At 42.2% G+C, this 21719-nt stretch overlaps 1 protein-coding gene across 2 annotated transcripts in view; it reads right to left on the bottom strand.

The window, feature by feature from the left end:
• Positions 1-105: 105 nt before the first annotated feature.
• lzts2a (leucine zipper, putative tumor suppressor 2a) overlaps positions 106-21719 on the bottom strand; it is a 51012-nt gene continuing 29398 nt past the window's right edge. For both annotated transcript variants that reach the window (XM_042502163.2, XM_042502164.2), the window contains 7 exons: positions 9183-9860; positions 6405-7067; positions 5283-5405; positions 4966-5112; positions 4227-4742; positions 3711-3815; positions 106-3096 (listed from right to left, as the gene is read on the bottom strand). In XM_042502163.2, the coding sequence (XP_042358097.2) occupies positions 2914-3096; positions 3711-3815; positions 4227-4742; positions 4966-5112; positions 5283-5405; positions 6405-7067; positions 9183-9827 (2382 nt within the window). In that variant the 5' untranslated portion in view covers positions 9828-9860 and the 3' untranslated portion in view covers positions 106-2913. The remainder of the gene's footprint in view (positions 3097-3710; positions 3816-4226; positions 4743-4965; positions 5113-5282; positions 5406-6404; positions 7068-9182; positions 9861-21719) is intronic.

Here is a 21719-nt window from a genome sequence, read left to right as displayed (position 1 = left end):
AACTGGACAAACAGCCTGCCCTGCACTCTACTTTTCTAGTTCAGTACACTTAACTCACACTTGGTGTGTTTCAGTAAAAAAAAAATCAGTTAAATCAACAGTATCTTTAATATGTGACAACTTGTTCTTTAATTAAAAACACAGTCATTTGTACAAGAAATGTACACATAAAAATATACATGGACAACTACATACTTTATGAATTACTGAGGACACAACTTAAGTAAACATAAAAAATGCACACAAAAAGGATGAGAAGAATGCCACAAAAAAAGAAAGAAAATGTGTTACGTTGCTTTGGTCTAGTCACAGTGGCTACATTTAAAATAGATATTTTGTCTAAATAAAAGACAATGTCACTCTGTCATACTATTTAGTGTTTTACATATTTACACAGAAAATGGTTATGTGACAATGAAGACAACTGAGATGTGAGGATAAAATGGACATTTTGGGATGCACACAGTACTTTGCATCACCTTTTTTTGTTGTTGATTTGTACCTGTGCTGCATCTGTTGTAAGTGAGTAACAGTCTAGGTCAGGTTCGTAAATTAAATATGATTGGACAACTTGTTCCATTCAAAATAACCTCCCATGGCTTTGTGTTCACAAATTATGTAGACTCTTACTATTCCACAAAGTCTCTCAAACCACAGTGAATGTGGTGATCTCATGCAAACTACAGACTGATCAAATATACTGATCAAATTTTCTGAAACGGGTTCAATTTAATTTCCAAGAATAGGAAACATAACATTGGTTTGCATCATCTCCAACCTCAAGTAAACAAAAAAATGACCCATCTCATGCTTTTAAAACTAACAACGTGCACAAAACCCAATAATGAAGACATGAACCGGCGTGATACTATGATACTGACGATCAAATGAAAGATCAATCAAAATGGAGAGACAACAAGTCAAAACTGAGCCCAAACCAAAAGCTCCCAACTGTGTTTATCAGCTGCAAAGTTTGGTCATTAAGTTTGTGTTACACAGATTATATAATGTAAACATATTCTCATGCATTACAGTATTAGGTGCACTCTCTCTATCCTGCCTCCTCCATTTATAACTGATCCATCATTTGAAATACTGGTATGTGATATTTATATATATCTATATATAGAAGTCTTTATACTTTGTATATTAAATCCACACTTATATCAGTACTACAACAAAATATCTTCAGGTGCTATATATAAAAAAATATACAACATCTCCTCCATTATATAGATTTCCATTTATTCCTTGATATAGACTCTTTGTAAAATAAAAGTTCTCAGCTCATTACTTTTTCCATCGAGACCCGCCACGCTCAGTGTTACACACAGCCCTGCATATACTGTGAGAAAACAGCTTCAAATGAGAACATGCTCCTCGCCAGCTTATATTCAGCTGACCCGCTTCGAGGACATTCAGCGCTGGAGCTACTGCATCGGCAAATTCTCACCTCACTGCCACCTGAACCGGCTCCTTCTGAAATCTGATATAACAAAGACATGCAGACATGCCAGTCTTGCTACCTGTATAGCAGTCAGTGAAGATTATAGTCTAGGGGAGACTGGGAAGACTTTAAAGGTGTTACTTGGCAATGGGCTGCCAAAAAGCTAAATAAAGAGCACTAATGGGAATGAGGGAGAATAAACGGAAACTCTGAATAAGCATGCCTTAAATCTCTTAGTGACGTCACGAGCAAACTGAAAGAATATGCTCCATTTTTAGTTTCCTGACTGTTATAAAAATAGTTGGGTAACAAGCAGAGATGGAAGAGAGAGAGAGCAGACATAGAGACAAAGGCAGAAATAGAAAGAGAGAGAGGAGAATCAGCAGCATCCTGGTGATATCTCACGTGCTACAGTCTGCTTCCTAGTGCTACATAATTGTGAAATGTAAATGTTTATGTCCGTGCTTGTTGCGTCGTCTGAATGAGTTGATGCATTGGTCGAATGCAACAGGATGACTGTGAGCAGCGTCCTTTGAACGTTTGGTTTCTGTGTCCTCTGTGGTTGTTTGGGAAAGTGACTGATTAGATTGTTCAAACTGGTTTGTTGAAATTTGGTGATTTTCTCTACAAGAACGATGGTTGTATCATGAACAAAAAAGCGCAGAAAGGTTGTGCAAAGATGTTTCCCTTGTTGAGCAGATTCTTTCATTGCCGGCGATGACCATTTATACTGCATTTCTCTGGAGTGATAACAGTCACAATACATTCTTCTTCAAATCGGCTTAGGAGCACAGAAACAAAATATTCTTATCCTTTTATCATTTGAAAAACGAAATGAACTGCTGATCCTCTGAACACCATAAAACAAACAGGAGATGTTGTAATATGTGGTGTAATTTCCCTTCAGCGGTGAATTGGAGAACTGGTGCAGCTGTTGTTTGGACAGGCGATGAGATCATCATTAATGGGGCTGACGTCATGATGCATCATTACATGCATGCTGGTGGCCGGGGGTTCAACTTTGTGTGCTACCGGGAAAGGTGTGGCTGCACTTAAACCAGACTGCTGTGCCTGTTGTAACATTTTTTGCTTGAAATTCCCGACGATTTACGATACCCTGATTTGAACGTGGTCTAAGAAAGAAAAACTTTCTTCGCTGCTTTTTCTCCCACAGAAGGAAAGAAGTCTTTGTGCTGGCTTTGTAGTGGAATAAAACCCATTAAAAGCGCCAGAGGGGACACTTTTATTGGAGTACTTGTCTATTAGCAGGAAGTAGGGATGCACCTTTGGGAGATCTCCCTTTTGACAGTGACGAGTGGTGAGTGCTCGCTCAGTGGTCCAGGTAAAGCCGTATTGAAGGTAGTGCAGTATTTGGCCCGGAGTTCAAAGTTTGGTATACATCCTCAGAGTCTTGTGTGGGTTGTGTTTCCATGTTTCTGTGCACTTGTTACTGTAAAAATGTGTTTTTAAATCTCAGTAGCGGTGATTTCCTCAAAGTGGATGTCGTTGCTGCCACTGTGAACATCATAGTCCTCCATGTCCCTGTTCTCCAGCTCCAGACTCAGCTCCCTCATCACTCGCTCAAGATCCCTGTTACGACGGTACATCTGGATGTAGTTCTGCTGCAGCTGTTTCTGGTAGCGGATTACCTGGTGGAGGGAAGTACGGAGAGTGAGTACAGAAGAAGGGAGAGTCAGAGAAGTAGAGATCGGGGTTGGTTAAAATTAGGTGATTCATGATTAAAATCATGTTGAGCATTTGTGCCAGCCAGCCCCATTACAGGTTTTGTTGGCACAATGTTAAAGCAACCAATAGAAACATTTGAAACATTTAATTTGAACAAGAAAACATGGACATTTAACGTGCACATGTAGTGTTTTTGTTAAACCCTCTAATCCATTGTTTTCAATGTAGTTGAGTGCTCTCAAGCGAGAGCAACAACACTGCAGCACGCAAAGCACTCTTAATCGGCTGTTTATCAGCGCACAAAGGCTGCACCCGGAGATTAAATTTCAAATTTTGTAACGCAGCAATGCACAGCGCATGTCATTTGAGCAACAAATTACAGTCGGTAGGTATCTTCCTTTTCTTTCGTAAACATCAGTAAACCACTGTGTGCCTACTAACCACGGTCTTCCCAAAGTAAAATCTGTTCAGCCCTCCCTATCTAGACATGAATGACACTGAGTGAAAATGACAGAGATCAAAAGGCAATCACTGAGAGATAAGACCAAAAGCAAAATCCTCTCCTTCTTTGTTTTACCTTTTCCTTCTCCTCTTGCCACACCCTCCTCTCATCCTCAAATCGTGACAGTTGCTCCTCACTAGTCCTCCTCTCATACATGAGCTCAGCCTTCAGCCTGTCCACCTGAGAAAAAGAGACAGAAGACATGTTAGAAACTGCAGGATGTGTTAAGTAATACCACGGTGTGGAGAAGAAGGAAAAGGAAAAGAGGTATCAGCAGCAACATGTAGTCATTAGTTTCAAATTTAAAGGTCCTCATTATGCAGAAAAAGTGTCCAGGTGATTATATCTTTGTCTACTATGGTTTTCAATTGCTAATACTGTTGCATTAACATAATAAGTTGCATTTTAATGTTATTAATAGTCAAAGTGGAGCCACATTTAAGTTATACACTGCTTTGTCGTTTTATCTAAAACAACTGATCATATCTTCCATGCTAATTAGTTCTGGAAAGTTATAACTGTAAGTATTTCCTCTGAAAGAGAGATTTGCATAACATATGCCTGGAAAAAGTGCAGTAAAAACTCTTGTACCTGTTGTCTGAGTCCCAAAACTGCTTCAGCATTCTGCCTCTGAGCCTTGGCTTCATCACTCTCCCCTCCCCACACCAGATGACTCTCCTCTGCATCCCGGTACACAGACGGACTGGGACCGCCCCTCCCTGTCATGCCTCTACTCTGCTGGATGGAGAGGGTCATGCATTGCCCCTTCATCGTTAGAGTCCCAGGCAGAGAGTGTCCGCTGTGATTTGACAGAGTTTCACGAAGGCGGGATGACTCCTCTTCCAAACGGCCCACTTTCTCCCGCAGCAGCTCAGCTTCACTCTTGCGCCTCTGGAGTTCGTTTTCGCAGACTTCGAGCTCCAGAGATCGCGTCCGCAGGGCGGCCCCGGCCTCCTGGGATCGAGCCTGGCTGGCTTGCAGTTCAGAACGCGCTTCTCTCAGCTGGGCCTTCAGTACCACGATGTCTCCGGCCTTCTGGCTGAGCTCTGCCTGGATCTCCTTCAGCTGCTGTTTTAGGAGGGAGATCTCTCCTGACTTCTGACACACCTGATGGATTGGAAAGTGCGTTAGAGAGTAAAGTGGAAGCGCAGAAAATACAGAACAAATTAGCCCTTATGGTAGACCTCTGACACGTTTCTTCAGGGGCATTTTATGCTTTTGTTAGTATATCAAAGCAAAGATCTACTAGCCTACTACCAGACTCAAAGAGGGATGTTATCACTTTAATCACGCTGACCTGACACCTCTCCAATGTCTGTCTCTCACTCACCTCCCACTTTGTCTCCTCCAGGCGTGGCCCCAGCTGGGTCTGCTCTCTCTGGATGGTGGCACATCTCCTCTCCAGCGTCTCTCTGTCCTGCAGCAGAGTGGAGAAGTCCTCCTGCAGCTTCTTTTTCTCTTGCTGTAGCTGAAATACCTGAAGACACACAGAAATCCATTTTTCACAAATGCCTTACATACTGAAATGGATATGTTGATCTAGGATAAGACATGCACACTCAAGGAAATAATCTCCAGCTAACAGCATAAAACAGGAAAAGTAACAATTTAAACACATCTAAAGGTTGTTTTTTATTAAACTCTTACCTGTAACTGCAACACCTGCTGAGACCTCTGGGCCTTCTGAGAAGCCTGCTTCATCTTCGTTGCACAGTTTTGTCTCAGCTCCTCCATCTCTCTTTCACAGCGACGCTGCTTCTCCTCATACACCTTCCATAGCACAAGACATGAGAAGTCAGTGTTTTAACTGTGCTAATGTTGCACTCGTGATGCTGGAATACTTAGAACAATGAATTTCTGGGGGGAAGATTGAGATGAAAATTCTGCTACATGAGTTTGACATCACATATTTGGAAACATGGTGGATGAAAGTAAATGTCTGGTTTACAGTAAGAAACTATTTTATTAATTCACATACATTTTTTGGTAATTTAAAATATGGTGTAATATGTTTAAACCGTTAGTTATTGTCCACTTAGAAAAAACAAGATTAACTAAAATAATATTTATTAGCATAAACCCTGATAACGAGTCAGGTAAAGCAAAATTTCAGTTGTTTTGGGGAATGAACTGGTTCAAAAACAGCCATCAATGTGTTATTTTAACCCTTTCAGCAATGAAATACAACACATCCTCTTTGCAGCATCTATGTTGTGTCAATACTACAACAATATTACAACTTGAGTGTTTTCAAGCTCTTGAAAAACACTCAAGTCCGAATGACAACTTCCCAACTCTGGAAATAGGACCATCTGAGTATCATGTGAAAGCAGCATTAAATTCTATTAAGTAGTTTATTTTTTTGAACATAGACTGTATGAATGATGGGCTTAGTTAGAATGATTTCACCCATTGGTTTGTGGTTTTCCATTTTGAAGCCTGAACTTAAAACGTTCAGTATTTCAGCCATTGGTATTTTGGTTTTCAGGAGCCAAAACTGGCCATATTTGAATGAGAGGTTGAAGCTGTGGAGGATCAAGGTGTAAATCTCACTCACAGATTGTGGTGACACATCACAGATGTGGCTGTAAACATGTTTATTTCACTTGTAAAGCTGGGTATTTCAACATTTGGAGCCAGCCTCAAGTAGCTGGTCAGTGAACTGGCACGTCAGCATAGCTTCATTTTTCAGCGCGGAGGTTTCCGGTAGGTTTTAAAGGAGGGTGTGTGTGGTCAGTGTGAGGTGTGGTGAGTGTCTTTATGTCTCACCTGGCAGATTGCAGCTTCATTCTCATCCAGATTTTCCCGGAGCTGCTGGAGCTCCTGGTCTCGTTCCCGCAGCTTCTCCTCCAGCTCCCTTACCACCGCCTCATAGCCCTCCACAGGTGGCGGCGAGTGGCCACAGGACCCGCTGTCCGACAGGGGCTGCCCGCGCCCACTTAGCGACCCCGAGCCTGTGCTCTTGCTGGATGAGGAACGTCCACTGTCTGAGTTAGTGTGGCCATGGCTCGCACTTCCACCGGAAGTGTTTCGGCCCAGGCCTTGGCTGGGCTCCAGCTGGCCCCCGGAGCCAGACCCGGAGCTGGAGCCCTCACTGGGGGCCAAACTGTAGCCTGTGCTGCTGTGAGTGGGGAGGCTGGAGAGGGAGTTCCTCCCTGAATCTGACATGGAGCAGGACTGGCTGCTGCGAGCATTGCGACCTCCGCTGTAGGAGTTGCGCTTCCCTTCAGAGCTGGAACTGCTGCTCCCTCCGACGCCGTTTGTGCCGCTGGCGCTGCTGGGCCCCCCGAGGGGCAGCAGGAGGTTGAGGCTGGCCTGGCTCTCCGACAGACTGCTGCCCCCTGGCCGTGGTGACAAGTACTGCACAGAGTGACGATTCTTGGGAACGACAGGTTTGAACGCCGTTGGACGTATCAGCACTTTCTCCATGTTCTGAAAGTACATAATTATAGAAAAAAAAACAGCATAAGTGATTGATTAAGGCTAAGCTATGCTAATTAGCAACGGCTGAATAAAACTCATTAGAGAGGGGTGAGTGATATGCCGGCAGGTCACCCCTCCAGGCTCTGATTAGTTTAATTTGGTTTAATTGATATTCATGGCCTTCGTTAAGCAATTTTCTTAATGATTTTTCCTATCATCTAAGATATAGAGAGATAGGCAAGAGAAGGAGAGGACAGAGGAAATCAGATTAAAGGGCAGAGAAACAGAGAGGAGGGAGAGGAGTGGAGGGTGAGGCGAGACAAAGACAGAGAGGGTGGAAGCTCATCACATGTTCTGTAAGCATTTTTCTTAATGATCTTCCTCGGGTTCACTAAACACGTCAGTGACTGTAAGCGAGCTGTGACATTGATCATGATGTGTCTGCAAGGTGAGTAGCTGTCAAACGATCCATCTGAGCCTGTCAGGCCGGTGATTAAGCCTCCCTCTGGATCGATGGAAATAAATAGCCAATTAGACAGCTGAGGTAATCTGCTGTAAAACATGTCAGCACACACTGCACAAATGCTCACATCTGCCTCAGCGTTTCAGCGTGTACTCCAGGGGGAGCAGAGAAAAAAAGTCCTCACTATGATATTTAATGTCTCAGGGTGTTATATTGAGCTGTAATTAAAGAAGAGATTTTCCTATAAATATCTTCAGGTTGAAGGTCAAAGTCTTCTTATGGAGCCGTTAGCGAGTCAGTGTCATGCTGAGAGGTGGTTAAACACTCGCAGTGAGAAGTATGTGTTTATTACACACTATTGCCCCAAAGGTATGTCACATTGGAAATATTTATATTATTTAAACCCCTTCAAGTAAGGGAGGATTATATAGAAGTTTTGAGGTGGATACTGAGAACTGAGATTGAGAAATGCTTTTTTAAGAGATTTCAACCATGTCTCACAGTCTGTATCAGCAAATAGTTCGTTTTTGCAAATAGAGTTAGTTCAGAAGACTGTGATGTGGTTGAAGGCTACATAAAAGGCTTGAAAGTGGATCTTGAGTTAAAATGATTTTGTCATTTCCAAGTTGAAGAATAAACTTTTATGCTTAAGCATAAACATATCATTTCTTTACCCATTTTTTGCTACGGACAATAATATTGACAGTGCTTATGCATTGATTGAGCTCTTGCATTTATCAGTGTCAATGTAGCACAATATGCTACAGTTTGATGGATAAAGGATTTTTTTGGGGATAATACTGATATTTTTAAGTTTAGAAAAGAGAAAAAGTAATGAAATATGGGCCAAAAGTAACTTTTAAACATCAACACATTTATTTTGGCCATAGAAAGTCAACCCAGTGCTGTATGGTGGACAAACTATGTAGTAATGACACTATTTCTAAATTACATCAAACCTAATTTTGCATTTCTGTATTGCAGGTTATTTTTATTTATCAGCCAAAATACACACTGATATCAATATGGAGTGTTGCAGAAATTATTCCTAAAACCCATAAATGATCTTTTTTGCACATCTGGTTCCATGGTCTCAAAGTTAATGGGTTTTTGGTTAGAAGCCTGAAAAAAGGTCTGTGGTTTACAAAAGCTTGAGAGACTTTCATGTTTTGTTCTGTGACAGAAATTACATCAGTAAATACCCCAATTGTGAATTTGGAAGTTTTTTCTTGTCCTAAAAAAGTAACGAGACTAAATGAGACAACAGAACGTCATCACGCCGAACATGACTTTACAACCTCATTGTGGTGGCGACACTGAAGATCATGAGATCGTGGTATAGCTTGTTCACAGCCTAACACAAGGTTTTCATTTCTGGTGATCACATTTATGCTACAAAAATCATTTAAGTGGTGTGCATTTGTGAAGGTTATCCTGCTAAACAAGATATGTAAGCATAAACTTCTGTTTTACCACAGATCTTAATTTCTATAGATAATACAAAATCCAGCAGAATTGGCTTTTTGTCATGTGAACCAGTGTGATGTTAACTTCTGTTTTTAGCTACAAAAAATGTCATTCCTGCAGCACTACATATCTGCAATGAGCTGAACACATCTGCCTGGCCAACTTCTTGGCCTAGCTCTAGAATCAACTCTTACCTTTTCTAACTGTCCGGACACTGGGACGAGTTTGGGAGGTGGCCCCCCAATGTTGCCGTTCAGAGTCCTGTTGTCCCTTTGGTCCTCCGAGTCACTGCAGGGGCTTGCAGCTGCCACCACCAGGTTGTCATTCCAGTCTCCAACCACCACCTCATCGCTCACATAACCAGAGTTCCCATTACAGCCACCACCTGCTGCTCCGGCAACCGTTCCACTGCCTGCCCCGGCAGAGTTCCCAGCAGAGTTCCCAGCAGAGTTCCCAGGCCGTGGCTGCTTCTTGGTGGGCAGCGGTGGAGGCAGAACCTGGGCCTGGGGAAGCATTTGGTTGCTGATAACCAGCAGCTGTTCCAGAGAGCTCCCACTGCGGAGGGTGTTATCCTGGAGCCGAAAGCAGCTGGTAGCTGGCGTGGAGCGGCGTGATTTGGTGGTGAATTCGCTGGCGGCCCGGCAGTGTCTCTCTTGATACGTCCGGCCTGAGATGAGGCTGCTGACAGAACCCATGGCTGTCCCAGAACTGCAGGGCCCACAGGGGCCAGGGCAGGGGCCAGAGGGGGAGTGAGATGACAGCGGCCGGCACGGCTGGACGTCGAGACCTTGATTAGGGTGGTCAGTCACAGTCACAGGTAGTGCCTGAACCAGAGCCATGGCACCCCGACAGCGTCAGACACACCACACACTCTGAAGAGAGAAGATAAGGCAAGAAAAAAAAAAAATCAGAAACCAGATGCAACAGATGTGACTATTACACATGCTCTTCTGGAGAGTTAGACATAATACCTGCTTCTAATTGCCAAAGATGTCAGGACCAAATTTATGGCCCTTTTTTCCAAATAAAATTTTATTCAGTTATCCAAATAATAAATTCTGCCTTTTCTGTCTGATTTACAAGGCACACATTTAAGGAAACACAACATACACAAACAGGGCTGGCACCAGGACCCTGTAAAGACTGCTGGAGCTGCACTGAGTGGAAACCAGTGAAACTCCAGCACAGTGGTGTGGATTGTGGCCTCACACACAGATAAGGATATTTATTAAAACCTGACAAGCAAAATATCTTAAAAATATTTCCCCAGAGTGTTGCGACACCAACAGCTAGATTAAACTTTCAGTATCACAGGTGATGAACTCATGAATTTGGACGCTAAAAGACATGTGCAGGCAGTTGAATTTAAGACACCAGTAAAGGAAAGTGTTGGTATCTGAAGCTACTACTAACCAGAAGGTGTTTTTCTTAGTAATGAAATAAGTGTACTGTTGATCTGCATTCCTGTGTTATATTTTCCATACATCTCCAGAGAGGGATATAGCTATGCACGACAGTAAGAGAGGAAAAAAAGTCACTCCAAACAATCTAGTGGTGGATAGTTTGACTCATCCAGGTGCAACTAAGGCTGTTAATAACTCCTGGATTCAGTGTTCCAGTTTTATTTCAGGAGCTTCTTGCTACAATTGAATGCAGCGGGCCATCATATATGTTATCAGTTACACCTCAGCAATAATGTCCGCTGCCTCTAGAGATATCGCTTTTATAGAAAAAAGGCCTTTTCAGAGCAGACATTTGGTTTATTACGGTAGGAAAAGCACAGGTGTAAATAATAACATGAATGATTCATCAATTAAATTTAACATGTTTAGTTTCAGGCAGCTGTATTTTGCAGGAGTTTCTGAGAGGTATACCAGGAAGTGAAATTGCATTTCCTAGAATAGCAAAGGAATGACACGCCCTACTCTCCCTATTGTCTAGTACTTGCTGCCTTGGATGGTTGCATTGTTTAGATTTAATATTAGAGGAGTAATATTGGTTGGGGTTAGGGTAAGACTGTTAAGGTAAGCCAATCAGAGGCAGAGTTGGGCACTAAAGGCGGGCCACTCTTTCACTATCCCAGAAAGAGTCATAAGAAAAGAAGTCACGTTTTAAAATTACGAAACACAATAGTAGTATGGCACATGTGCAGTGAAATCTGGTCTGCAGTGTCCCTCAATAGCTAACGCACTATCATAGAACAAAAAAGTAAACAAACACTTCCTGTATACAAACGCTCTATTGTAAATATCTGTCACCATCAATTTGTACCTAAAACTTTTGTCAGACCTAAGGAGGCTATAAATAGCACACCCAGGGAGCACCTGAATGGACACCATCCCTTTTTTCTAGTGATGTCTGCTGTAATCCTTTAACATTGCAGCTCCAGTTACACTCCACATATGTCATACCCCATAGCTCCCACGGGGTCAAGGAGCGTGTCCCAGCCTCTTTTGGACAGACTTGCGCTATCATAGGAAACGCAAATTCATCAGCGGCAGCATTGTCAAAGGTTGCATTATAGGGGTTCAAAAACACCAGAGTATGGGGGCGTCAGCGGCTTCGTGGATAAAGCAGGTGCCCCATAAAATGGGGCTGCAGTGTCCTTGCCACAACTGCCTCAGGTCCTATGAAACAAAGGCTAAGATGCAAAAAATAATAATCTTAAAAAAAACAACAGAGTAGTGTGTAAAGAAAGCAATATTCAAACACTTCAAAAGGAAACCATACTGAAAAAAAACTACTGCTAATCTTATTTCTTTGTGTCTTGTGTGGATTCAATACAGATTAGTTAATGAGCTATGATTTATTGCATTTATCTTTATTATTTATTAATTTATCTTTATTTACACCTGTGCTTTTCCCACTGTAGATGAATATCCTTACGCTAAATAAGAAACATATAACTACCTCGGTTCTTGCAGGGTGCCGACAGTTGCTAATGTGGTTAGCGCTTTGAATCTCATCCATGTGTTAAATGTATGTGAATGAGACTCATTATGTGGCTTTTCTGTTGGCTTTGAATCAAATCATATCACCACATTAAATGTTTCAAATTAAAATGTTTAAATGCATCATCTTTAATATTTGCAATAATATAATGGATCACACTTTCTTCACATACAAACTTACTACAATTAAAAGCAATCTTCTTTGCAACAATGAAGCCAAATTATTTGTTGATTTTCAGGCTTGTTGCCACTCGCAAAACTCATTAGCTACAGCCACTTAACAGCTGTTTATTTGAAACATTTCTCCCATGGGAGCACCCCACTAAGGGCCCATCCCTCATTAAATACACTCTATGTCTCTGGTGACCCCGCTGATAATTGTCAATGTCATTAACGAGACAGGAAGAGGAAAAATAGGATGGATTTAGTTGAGACTGAGGGAGAGAGAATGAGTCACGGTCATCACCATCTGCGGCTGCTCTGTGATTTTCCTGAACGTCCCTGTCTGAACCTGGTGAGCAGTCATCCGTGTATTACCTCTGAAGGCGTTTGAAATCTAGTCGCTTCACTGTTTCATGATCACAGTGCTCATATTAAAAAAAATTCTTTGAAGAAAGGTATAAAAGTTTCGCTTGGTCACTGCACTATTTTTAGGAGGAGAAACATGGATACACAATATTAACACAGTAAGTGCCAGCAGATTAAGTCTTCCATTTGCAGATAGTATTATCAGTGTTAGTTTCCTGTGGGGACAGAGAGGGGACACATATCCTCAGTCTGTCGTGCCAAAGCCAAATCCGTCTGGCCAAGTGGAATAATCCACGCCAGCTATGTCTGCGCACAGTCTGCCAGGACTAACACAATCATACAGACTGACACTCATACACACACACACACACACACACACACACACACAAACACAAAAAAACAGATGCATCTACAGGGCACCCATCAGTCGTGCAAACAAGGATATAACGTTTTGGAAATAACAGGAGTTTTTGTTTGTTGGAGCAAAATTTAACAATCAGATCAGATTGTAGTTTATTGCCAGAATTGTCTAAAACGTGTGTGTTTCAAACATTTAAGTACAGCACGGTATTGCAAAACAATAGCTGCCAGACAAGCTTATATTCTGGCAACCTCCAAACATGGAGCCTATGCTATGCTCCAAACAAAGTGGCAGTCAGATCAAAATGCTTCTGATCGAGTACTACATGGGAATTAAATGAATAAATTATAGAGTTGGTTTCTTTATATATGAATCAGTGCGACAGCAGGGTGGTTCAATTCCTGCCAGTTGACTACATGTCAGTGTTGTGCATGAACATGCTAAAAGAGGAGTTCATTTAACCCACTCATATATTTGGTGAATGGTGAACTGAACGCATCAGTTTGCAACTTATGAACTTGAAAATGAGCGTCGTTCATGCCTGAAACAGTTAACAGCACTCGTTTTAGGGCACCCGGGGATTTATGACACCAGGCACGACACAACACAGCACAACACCAGCAGACAACACAGCTATACTGCTGAAGCTTAAGCTAAAGTTCAGGTGGATATTTGATGGGCTTTTATGAAACAAATCAGTAAAATAACAGATTCCAATGGACAAAAATGGCACATTTATTTGGAGATTGTGCCTGCTGGGTCTAAAAAAAAACTGCCACGTTGGCAACAAATCTGAAGCGACATACTGAGTTGAAAAATCCAACCACTCTTAAGACCAAGAAAAAACATACCAAAATCAAAGAGCTAAGTGGGGCTCAAATTTAATTGAAAAAAATTTGAACTTTAAACGTACACTAGTTCATTTAAATCTGTGTGCAAACTGAACTTAACAACGCGGCTCTATGTTGACTAAACTGTGAGTCTGTGAGTAAGTGACGGAGTGAGGGGGAGTGAAAGAGAGGAGACAGACTTCATGAGTACACATGAGTCAAGGAGATTAAGATATGTGTGGTATGTGATCTCTTCCCATGCCAAAGTGATCACGCCTCAAAACCTTCTTTCACCTTTTATCCAGCCGTGCCCACCTCTTCTTCACTCCCAGCCCTGACAAGGACCTCTCAGGCTGGGATAATAGAATTAACAACCCTCTGAGACCATCAACCGTGACCCCCTCAGCTCTAACCCTGTGACCCCCTGATGAGCGGAGGGGAGCTGGTCTAATTCTGCCCTCCCACCCCTGTGACCTCCAAGGGTCTGTTTTTGTTCTGGCTACTCGGGCAACAAATCCCAAAAGCTAATTTCCCCGTCTGATGTTGCTCACTGGTTGTTTCTTAAGGTTATTAAAAGCACTCCTCCTCTCCACCACCTTCATGGCTGCATTCCTCTGACAAAGTGAAAATACTTCTACCTTCTCTCTATCACCGCTTCCTCCACCTTCCTCATTACACGCATCCTCCTCTGCTGTCAGCAGCACAAAACAGGCAGAAAAAAAAAAAAACAGTCATCGTCACTAAAAATAGAAAATCTCAAGTGCCTGAAATCATTCTGATAGTCTTTCATGAGGCGTTTCTGTCAGCGAGGCATTTGATTCAACGTTCAAAAATAAACTCTAATAGTGTTGCAGCCAGCTATTACCAGGTCAACCCAGGGCCACTTTACACCGCTTCCTGACTCTCTAAAACTATTAAATGATGCTGAATAGCTTAAACGCATCCTTACTGCCTCTGACAGGAACTGGAAATACACCAAGTGGTTGTGAGAGTTTATCCTCCACATGCCACCAACTGGCCCGGGATGAGTCAGAGCAGGACTGACAGAAGAAAGAGGTTCCCAGGTAGCTCTCTAACAAGATCCAGACGTGGGGTCTGTGACGGGGAAATAATCCCGTTATGATAAGTCTGTTTATAACGCCAGTATTACCCAGGAGAGGAAGCCCATTATTCCGCAGCAGCAGATCGCCCCTTACAATCACACGCAACCTCCGAGCTGTTCCGGAGACTCTGCCGGGATCAGGACAGAGTTAGAAAAGCGGGAATAAGGCAGAAGAAAAAGAAGTGGGTTTAAGGGCGAGAACACAAAGGCGGGCCGGGTGGGGGTGATGGTCGGGGGTTTAAGGGGAATTCCAATACCAGGTAGCCCAAAGAAAGGCTCCAAAGAGGCCTGTGAGCTCTTGGGAACAACGGGCATTTATAATCCTGTTTGGACTTTATTTGGCCGGCGCACAGACACCGAGGTCTGAGCACCTTAAGATCTGCGAACAGGAAAATCAAATGTGAAGGCAGACATCATTTTCGATCTAAACCATCTCCTCTACTGCTGAGCACCAAACACATTACTTATGTCAGTTTCCTTTCCACTCTTTTATCATCTTCTGTCCACATGTCAGCCTCTTTCAGATACTGTAACGATAAAACAGAAACAAAACAAGAGGAAAAGGACAGCTGAAATCTACACTGTGGTGAGCTTTCACAGTGAAAACAAACTCAACTGAAGCATCATCAGTCCTGGAAAATGAAAGTGTGCATGTTGTCATAGATCTACAGAACAAAACCAGCACGTTTGTTGTGGATGGTTGTGTGGTAACCTTTTAAAATATGGATAACGTACATACTAGCAACGTGTGGTGCCAGCCGTTGTGCTTGTGCTTGATTTCAATCCATGATACAAACAAATGCAATGTTTCCAAAAATGGCAAAAGCTATAACTGACAAATGTTTGAAATGTTTACTCAGTGAATAACTTTCAATGATTCTCAATTAAAACTGATCTGTCTGACTTAAACCTGCATTGATACATATTATCAGATTATGAAGTTGCAATGGCAGACATGTCAGCAAACAGATGCTTTATCACACATCTAGCAGACATGGAGCAACATTTAAAGACATATGGATGCTTACCAATGACTACATGTCAAATATTTACTCTTCTTTAAACCCTGCTTTGGTCCCCACCAACTGTTGAGGGAAATACCCGGCTCTTCAGCTGCTAAATGCTTCACTATCTTCACCAGCTTGTCACTTGCTGTATCTTTCTGCAGTTTGGTGGTGAGCAGGTAGTGAACACTTGTTTTTTAGGGGAATTTCACTGAAAACTACAGTGCTTGACAAGGACAGATGTGCTTCAATGGCCCAGAGAATTTCCATTTATAGAAACATTTCACAGCTTCAGAAGTTATGACAATTAGAAAAACAAAACAAAAAAAAACAACAACATTAAAATCCCAAAGAAATACAACGTTAACAAAAAATGTGCTGCCGTGCTGTAGAGAGCCAAAAAGCAAACACCACACCATCACAAATGCCGATGCAGATGATGCAGGCAATGTAAATGATGCAAGAACTCACAAATTAAACGAAAATTGATGCATATATAGTCAACACAGCAGAAGTTCTCCAGGCCTCTGACTTCATCATTTCTGTATATGCCACATGTTGACTGTTAATGAATTTGTTTTGGCTTTCTGCAGCACTTTTTATTTGCAGCACATTTCCAATGTTATGGATTGACATGTGTTTTTGAAGTGGCATTGCTTCTGAAGCACATTCTCTGTATGGAAATGTTTTGGCCCATTGTAGTGCGCTTGCCCTTGACGACCACCTGAGAAAACAGTTGCCTGCTGTGGGTGAAAACGAACATTAAAATCACGGGTCACAAAACCAAAACAATGGGCTGAAAGGTACTAAAACGCTCAGCACAGCTGGGGACAACTGCAGTCGTGTGAGAATTCTCTGTGGGCTCATTACAAGCGACCTATTTCACCTTGAGCCATTTTTAATGGAAAAATATTGATTAGTGCAGCTTTAACCACTGGTAAAGGTGACATCCTTTTAATGATGTGCTGTGTTTTTAGGGTCCTCAAACTCACTCCTCAACCTCCTTCCTCCACTTTCATCACTCTTTCCTTTTCCTGACTATTTTTACCCATATCACTTTCCTCTCTGTTTTACCTCCTGTGCTAGATTATTGCTCCACTGCTCTCCTGTCACTCTTTCCTTTTCCACCCCCTCCCCCCTCCAATACAACTCCCTGCTCACTGGTCTATGCAGTTAGATTTTCATCTGTCCTTCTTTAACAGCAACACCACAGCGTGACTAACCGAGGGCAAAGCCAGCGTGAAGGCAAGAGCAACAGGTGGAAAACATAAAATTGTCAGACTGAAGCAGGCACTGCATGGACGAGGGCAAAAGTATCAGAATGTGAGCGATAATAAGAAACATTCATAAATGATGCTGTTTCTTCTTCTTCGGTGAGTGGTCACCATACAGGAGAGTTTCGCTGATCACAAAAACAGTAGTCAGTGGCACCCACACACTTTATAATAAAGCTTGATACTGAAAAAGCGGAGTGTGAATTCAAGAGCTTGTTCAGACGAGTAGAAATATTCCATTTTGGTAAACAGAGTCCGGGTGGCTCTGATTAATCCTAAAACCAGCGATCCCAGTGGATGGAGAGTGAGAAAGACAGACAGAGAGGGAGAGACAATCAACAGGCTAGGTGAGTCACAATAATCCTCCACGGCTGCTAACAAAAGAAAATCCACAAGTACAGGCAAGGCAGCAACACACTGACATACACAATACCTCAGCAGGGCAATCACTCCACACCTAATCTACTCTCCCATTTATTTGTCACGCATCTACTCACTGAAAGTCCACAATAAAACTTCAAACAGGCAAGAGAATGGTATTTGAATGAAGTCAGCCGACTCCACTGTAAAATGAGTTGAAGTCTTTTAGTGTTTTGCCAGAGGACCTGAGGTTATAATATGCCTCCATTCCAACACAATGACTGTCTGTCTGAGCGGTCGCTCACTGTCACCTACCCCCACATGGCTTGGCTTTAAGGTCTTGCAGTGTGTGTGAGTGCCGAATGCATGCAAACCTACTCAGTCCTCACTGCCAATTCTCTTTTCACTCAAACTAGAGTCCTTTTTGGCAATCCAACATGGTGGACACTGTAGCGTAACAAAAGCTGTGAGTTCAGGTTTTCTGCAGCGACACAAACTTTTAAGCAAGGTTTCTAAAAAGTGAGTCTGTGCAGGAGTAATTGGCAACAGGTCCTCCCACAGTCCAGCTTTTCCCCCCTTCTCTTCTTTTACAACCAACTTGTTGCTGTTTAGCTTCTCCCTCTGTTTGGGAGCGTTGCGATGGCAGCGGAGGCCAACATTTTTCATGCACGGAGTGAAATGAGATAGAGAGGCAGGAAGAGCGGGAAATGCAAGGAAGGAGGAGAACGAGTGGGTGAATAGGTGAATGAGTGAGTGAGTTTTGTGTGTGTGACAGTCTGACAGCGGACTCTTTAGCATTTCAAAGCATCTGGCCTCAATTCGGACGTGAGAGGCTGCTGCAGAGTGGGGCGACCGGAGCCTAGATTTTTTTTCTTTTCTCCATCAAACACACACACACACACACATATATAACTGCAGAGAAAGTCCCTGTGGGGGTTGACTGAGAGAGCAGCCAGCAATCTATTGAAATGGGATGCAGTAGACGTCAATGACATGAAAGTAGCAGCTCAGCTTTGTGAAAACACTACGGTCATTTGGGGACACAAACTGCCAATCACATGCTTATTTATGGGTCCAGTTTGAAATGAGTTGTGTTTCTCCACAGAGAGCACGAGCTGACTAAAGAAGGTGATGCTGCATCAACATTTTGTCAATGTAAAATCTTTACCATATAATAATAATTGTATCTACAGTGCAATTTTTAAAGCACACAGTTACATAGTGTTTCACGTACAGAATACACACACATATTAAGTATACACGCTTAATGAAGGCTAACCTTTAGAAATGCGTTTTCAATAGCTGTTTAAAAAGCGAATCTTAGGGAAAGGGTTTTCCAAAGTTTTGGAGCTACAACCGCAAAAGCACAGTCACCTCTGGATTTGAAATAGAGAACAGATAAAAGACCCTGAGCGAATGATCAGAGTAACCAACAACTGCAACACTGGCTCAACAGCATTGCTATATATGCAGAGGCCTCTAAGTATAAAATATATTTTTGAAGTCAATTCTGTTTTAGTGGAAAACAGTGAAGGGAGTAAGAATTGAGATGCTGTGAGACCAACAACTAGTTTTTGTTAACAGTCTAGGTGCTGCTTTTGCTGATAGCACAGGTTTGATTTTTTATGTATTTTTCAACTGAGAGAAACAAGACTTAAACCAATCTAAATGGCATAGTATTCCTGGTGAAATACTACAGCAAACACTGGAGCCAATGCAGACATAAACAGGCTATTCAAAATGCAATGCAGTAGTGATGACAATGCTCATTACAGGCAATAGAGGTGAGCTTAAGTGTAAGATTTAATATACATTTTTTAGTGAGTTTATAATAAAAACATATAACTCAAGAGGTTCATTATGCTTACTGTCAGGTATTGAAGACGCCAGAGCTGAGTTTGGCATGGGTTACAACCGTTATGCACCTCCAACTGGCAATGAGACTCTGAGGAGATCAAGAATTTGATCAAACACTAAATGCTAGCTTTCAGTACAGTTTTCGACACTTGATGCTACGGACATGTTTCAGTTAGTTCCCATCCGCAGCTCTGCACAGCACCAGAACTGAAACGTGCTGGTTTACAGTCAGCTGGCATTGAAGGCGACTGAGGTATCAGTATGTGAAAAAGGGGAAGATCACTGACATTCCTGGTGCGCTCCAAATGTTGGATTTTCCAGGAGCTTTTCCAGCCACTGACAGTTATCCAGCGGCGGTCAGTGGTCAGACCCGCAGACACTGGAAATACCAAGAATGCCGGTGGTAGAGACACAGGGATTAGTCTGGTCAGTGGACTACTGTTTGACAGGATCAATGGCCAGTTCAGCATTTATTCTGTCACTTGGACTTAATACAATAATCACTCTGGTCTCTTATCAGTGAAGGTCATTTTAGTCTTTAGTGTGGTGTTTACTGGAGATATTTTGGAAAATCCAGGTGCTCAGGCTGTTCTGACTTCTTCTCATTGTCCTAAATGTGCAGAGAAGAGTAAAAATTTCCCTCCTAAAACTTTCCTTCCTTCCCCTCCCCTGCTGCTGTGGCTGTATGAAGGCCATTGTTTCAGTTTAACAGAGGGCAGAGAGCAGAGAGACGGGGTTTGTTATCTCACTGAAAGCAACAACACTTTGACTGACAATGTGATGCAAAGGAGGGTGAGGAGGAGGGATGCAGTGACGGAGCCATGATTGTAGGAGAGAGGTTTTCTTACTACCCGTCTTCAGTGAAGAAAAGTAGGCCACAATATCTTCTCGGCAAAGGTGTCACAGATTCAGAGTGAAAGCACAGAATAAAACACACACACAAACACGCCCAGTGCTGCTAAATACAGCCAGGCAAATGAGTTTCACAGCAGCTATTACATAAGCAGCAACGCCTCACGTTTACTGTGCCAGCCTCAATGTATAATTCACTTCCACTCATCTGAGAAAATATCTGACATGGCAAAGAAGCACATGCGCCGACGTACTCAGGCACACTATCCGGGCCGCTGTAAACTGGAGAAAGATGGAGGAGGGGGGAAGGCAGACTGGCATGGAAAACACTCATTCAGCAAACTGAAAAGAAGCCAGGCCGACGTCTAATCTCTCGCTGTCTCTCGGTTTTCCTGTGTCTCTGTCTCTCTCTCCGAGTCTTCCTCATTCAGTGTTTCAGCATGCTTCTCAACTCGAGGCTTTACATAAATACCTGGCATGACATTTAGTTCGACGGGATCAATGGAAAATAACCAAGCCGAGGAAAGGAAGTGGAATCGAATCTGAATCCAGTTTGAATCCATCAAAGCAGACCTATTGTGCTTTTTATTACTTTTTGGAATGTAAATAGATGTTGCATGTTCATATTAAATGAGACCAACGTTTCAAATAATGACAAACATTCGTGAAAGTAAAAACATCAGGCTTCAAACTTTTCTGAACTCTGTTTTTTAACTATTTTTTCTACTTTTGTGACAAGCTTAAGTCAGCTTGTGACAGATTTCTTTAATATGGTCATCAGCTCCAGGAACACTACTGCATGACATTCACTGCTACATTTAGCTACGTGCTAATGTCAGGGATATATGTTATCTTGGTTGCTGATGACGTAAATTTCTCCCTGACTTTGGATAATATTATTGTTGGAACATGCTGGTTGTGTTTAGAAACTTTTAGTGGTGATTTTGAACAGGAAAAGTATTATCATATTCCTGCTGTAACATGGCCAATATTGAAGATTTTGGTTTATTGTTGATATTTAATGTTACAAAGTGCTGCTATAATCTGACCATCCATTATAGTCATTTACTAGCTGCAAGTACATTGCTACATGTAGCGACATGCTAAAGTCTTGGAAACATCTAATCTCGGTTGCCTATACTGTTAATTTCGCTCCGATTTAGGATTATATTCCTGCTGAAACACATCCAGTTGTGAAGATTGAGAAGTTTGTTGAGAAGTTTTTATTGGTGATTCTTCATGATAGAAAGTGCTTGTATACTCTGTTAAAGTCATTCCCCCAACTGTAATGATGGCGCAGATACACAGAGTGCACATACAGGAGACTTGGAAACATTGACCAATCAGAGCAGACTGGGTTTTTTTTTTTTGGGAGGGAGGCTTAAAAGACAGGCGCTATAATGCAGCATTTTAAACATATGGTGAATACAGGTGTTCCAGCTCAGACAGTACGAGGAAAATAAAGTGTTTTTGAACATTAAAGAATGTAAAATGTTCTAGTAGAAACTCAAAATACAAGAACCTGAAAATAAGCATAATACTTCCCTTTTAAAAATTTTCTTGATCAAACTGAGGCACAGGAGACCAAGACAGATCGTGATTGAGAGATTCG

The sequence above is a fragment of the Plectropomus leopardus genome, chromosome 13 (genome assembly GCF_026936395.1).
Source record: "Plectropomus leopardus strain MGB_pleo_1.0 chromosome 13, ASM2693639v1, whole genome shotgun sequence".
Lineage (NCBI taxonomy): Eukaryota > Metazoa > Chordata > Actinopteri > Perciformes > Serranidae > Plectropomus > Plectropomus leopardus.
Note: the sequence above shows the minus strand (reverse complement) of the source record. Positions and strands in the feature narration are given on the sequence as shown.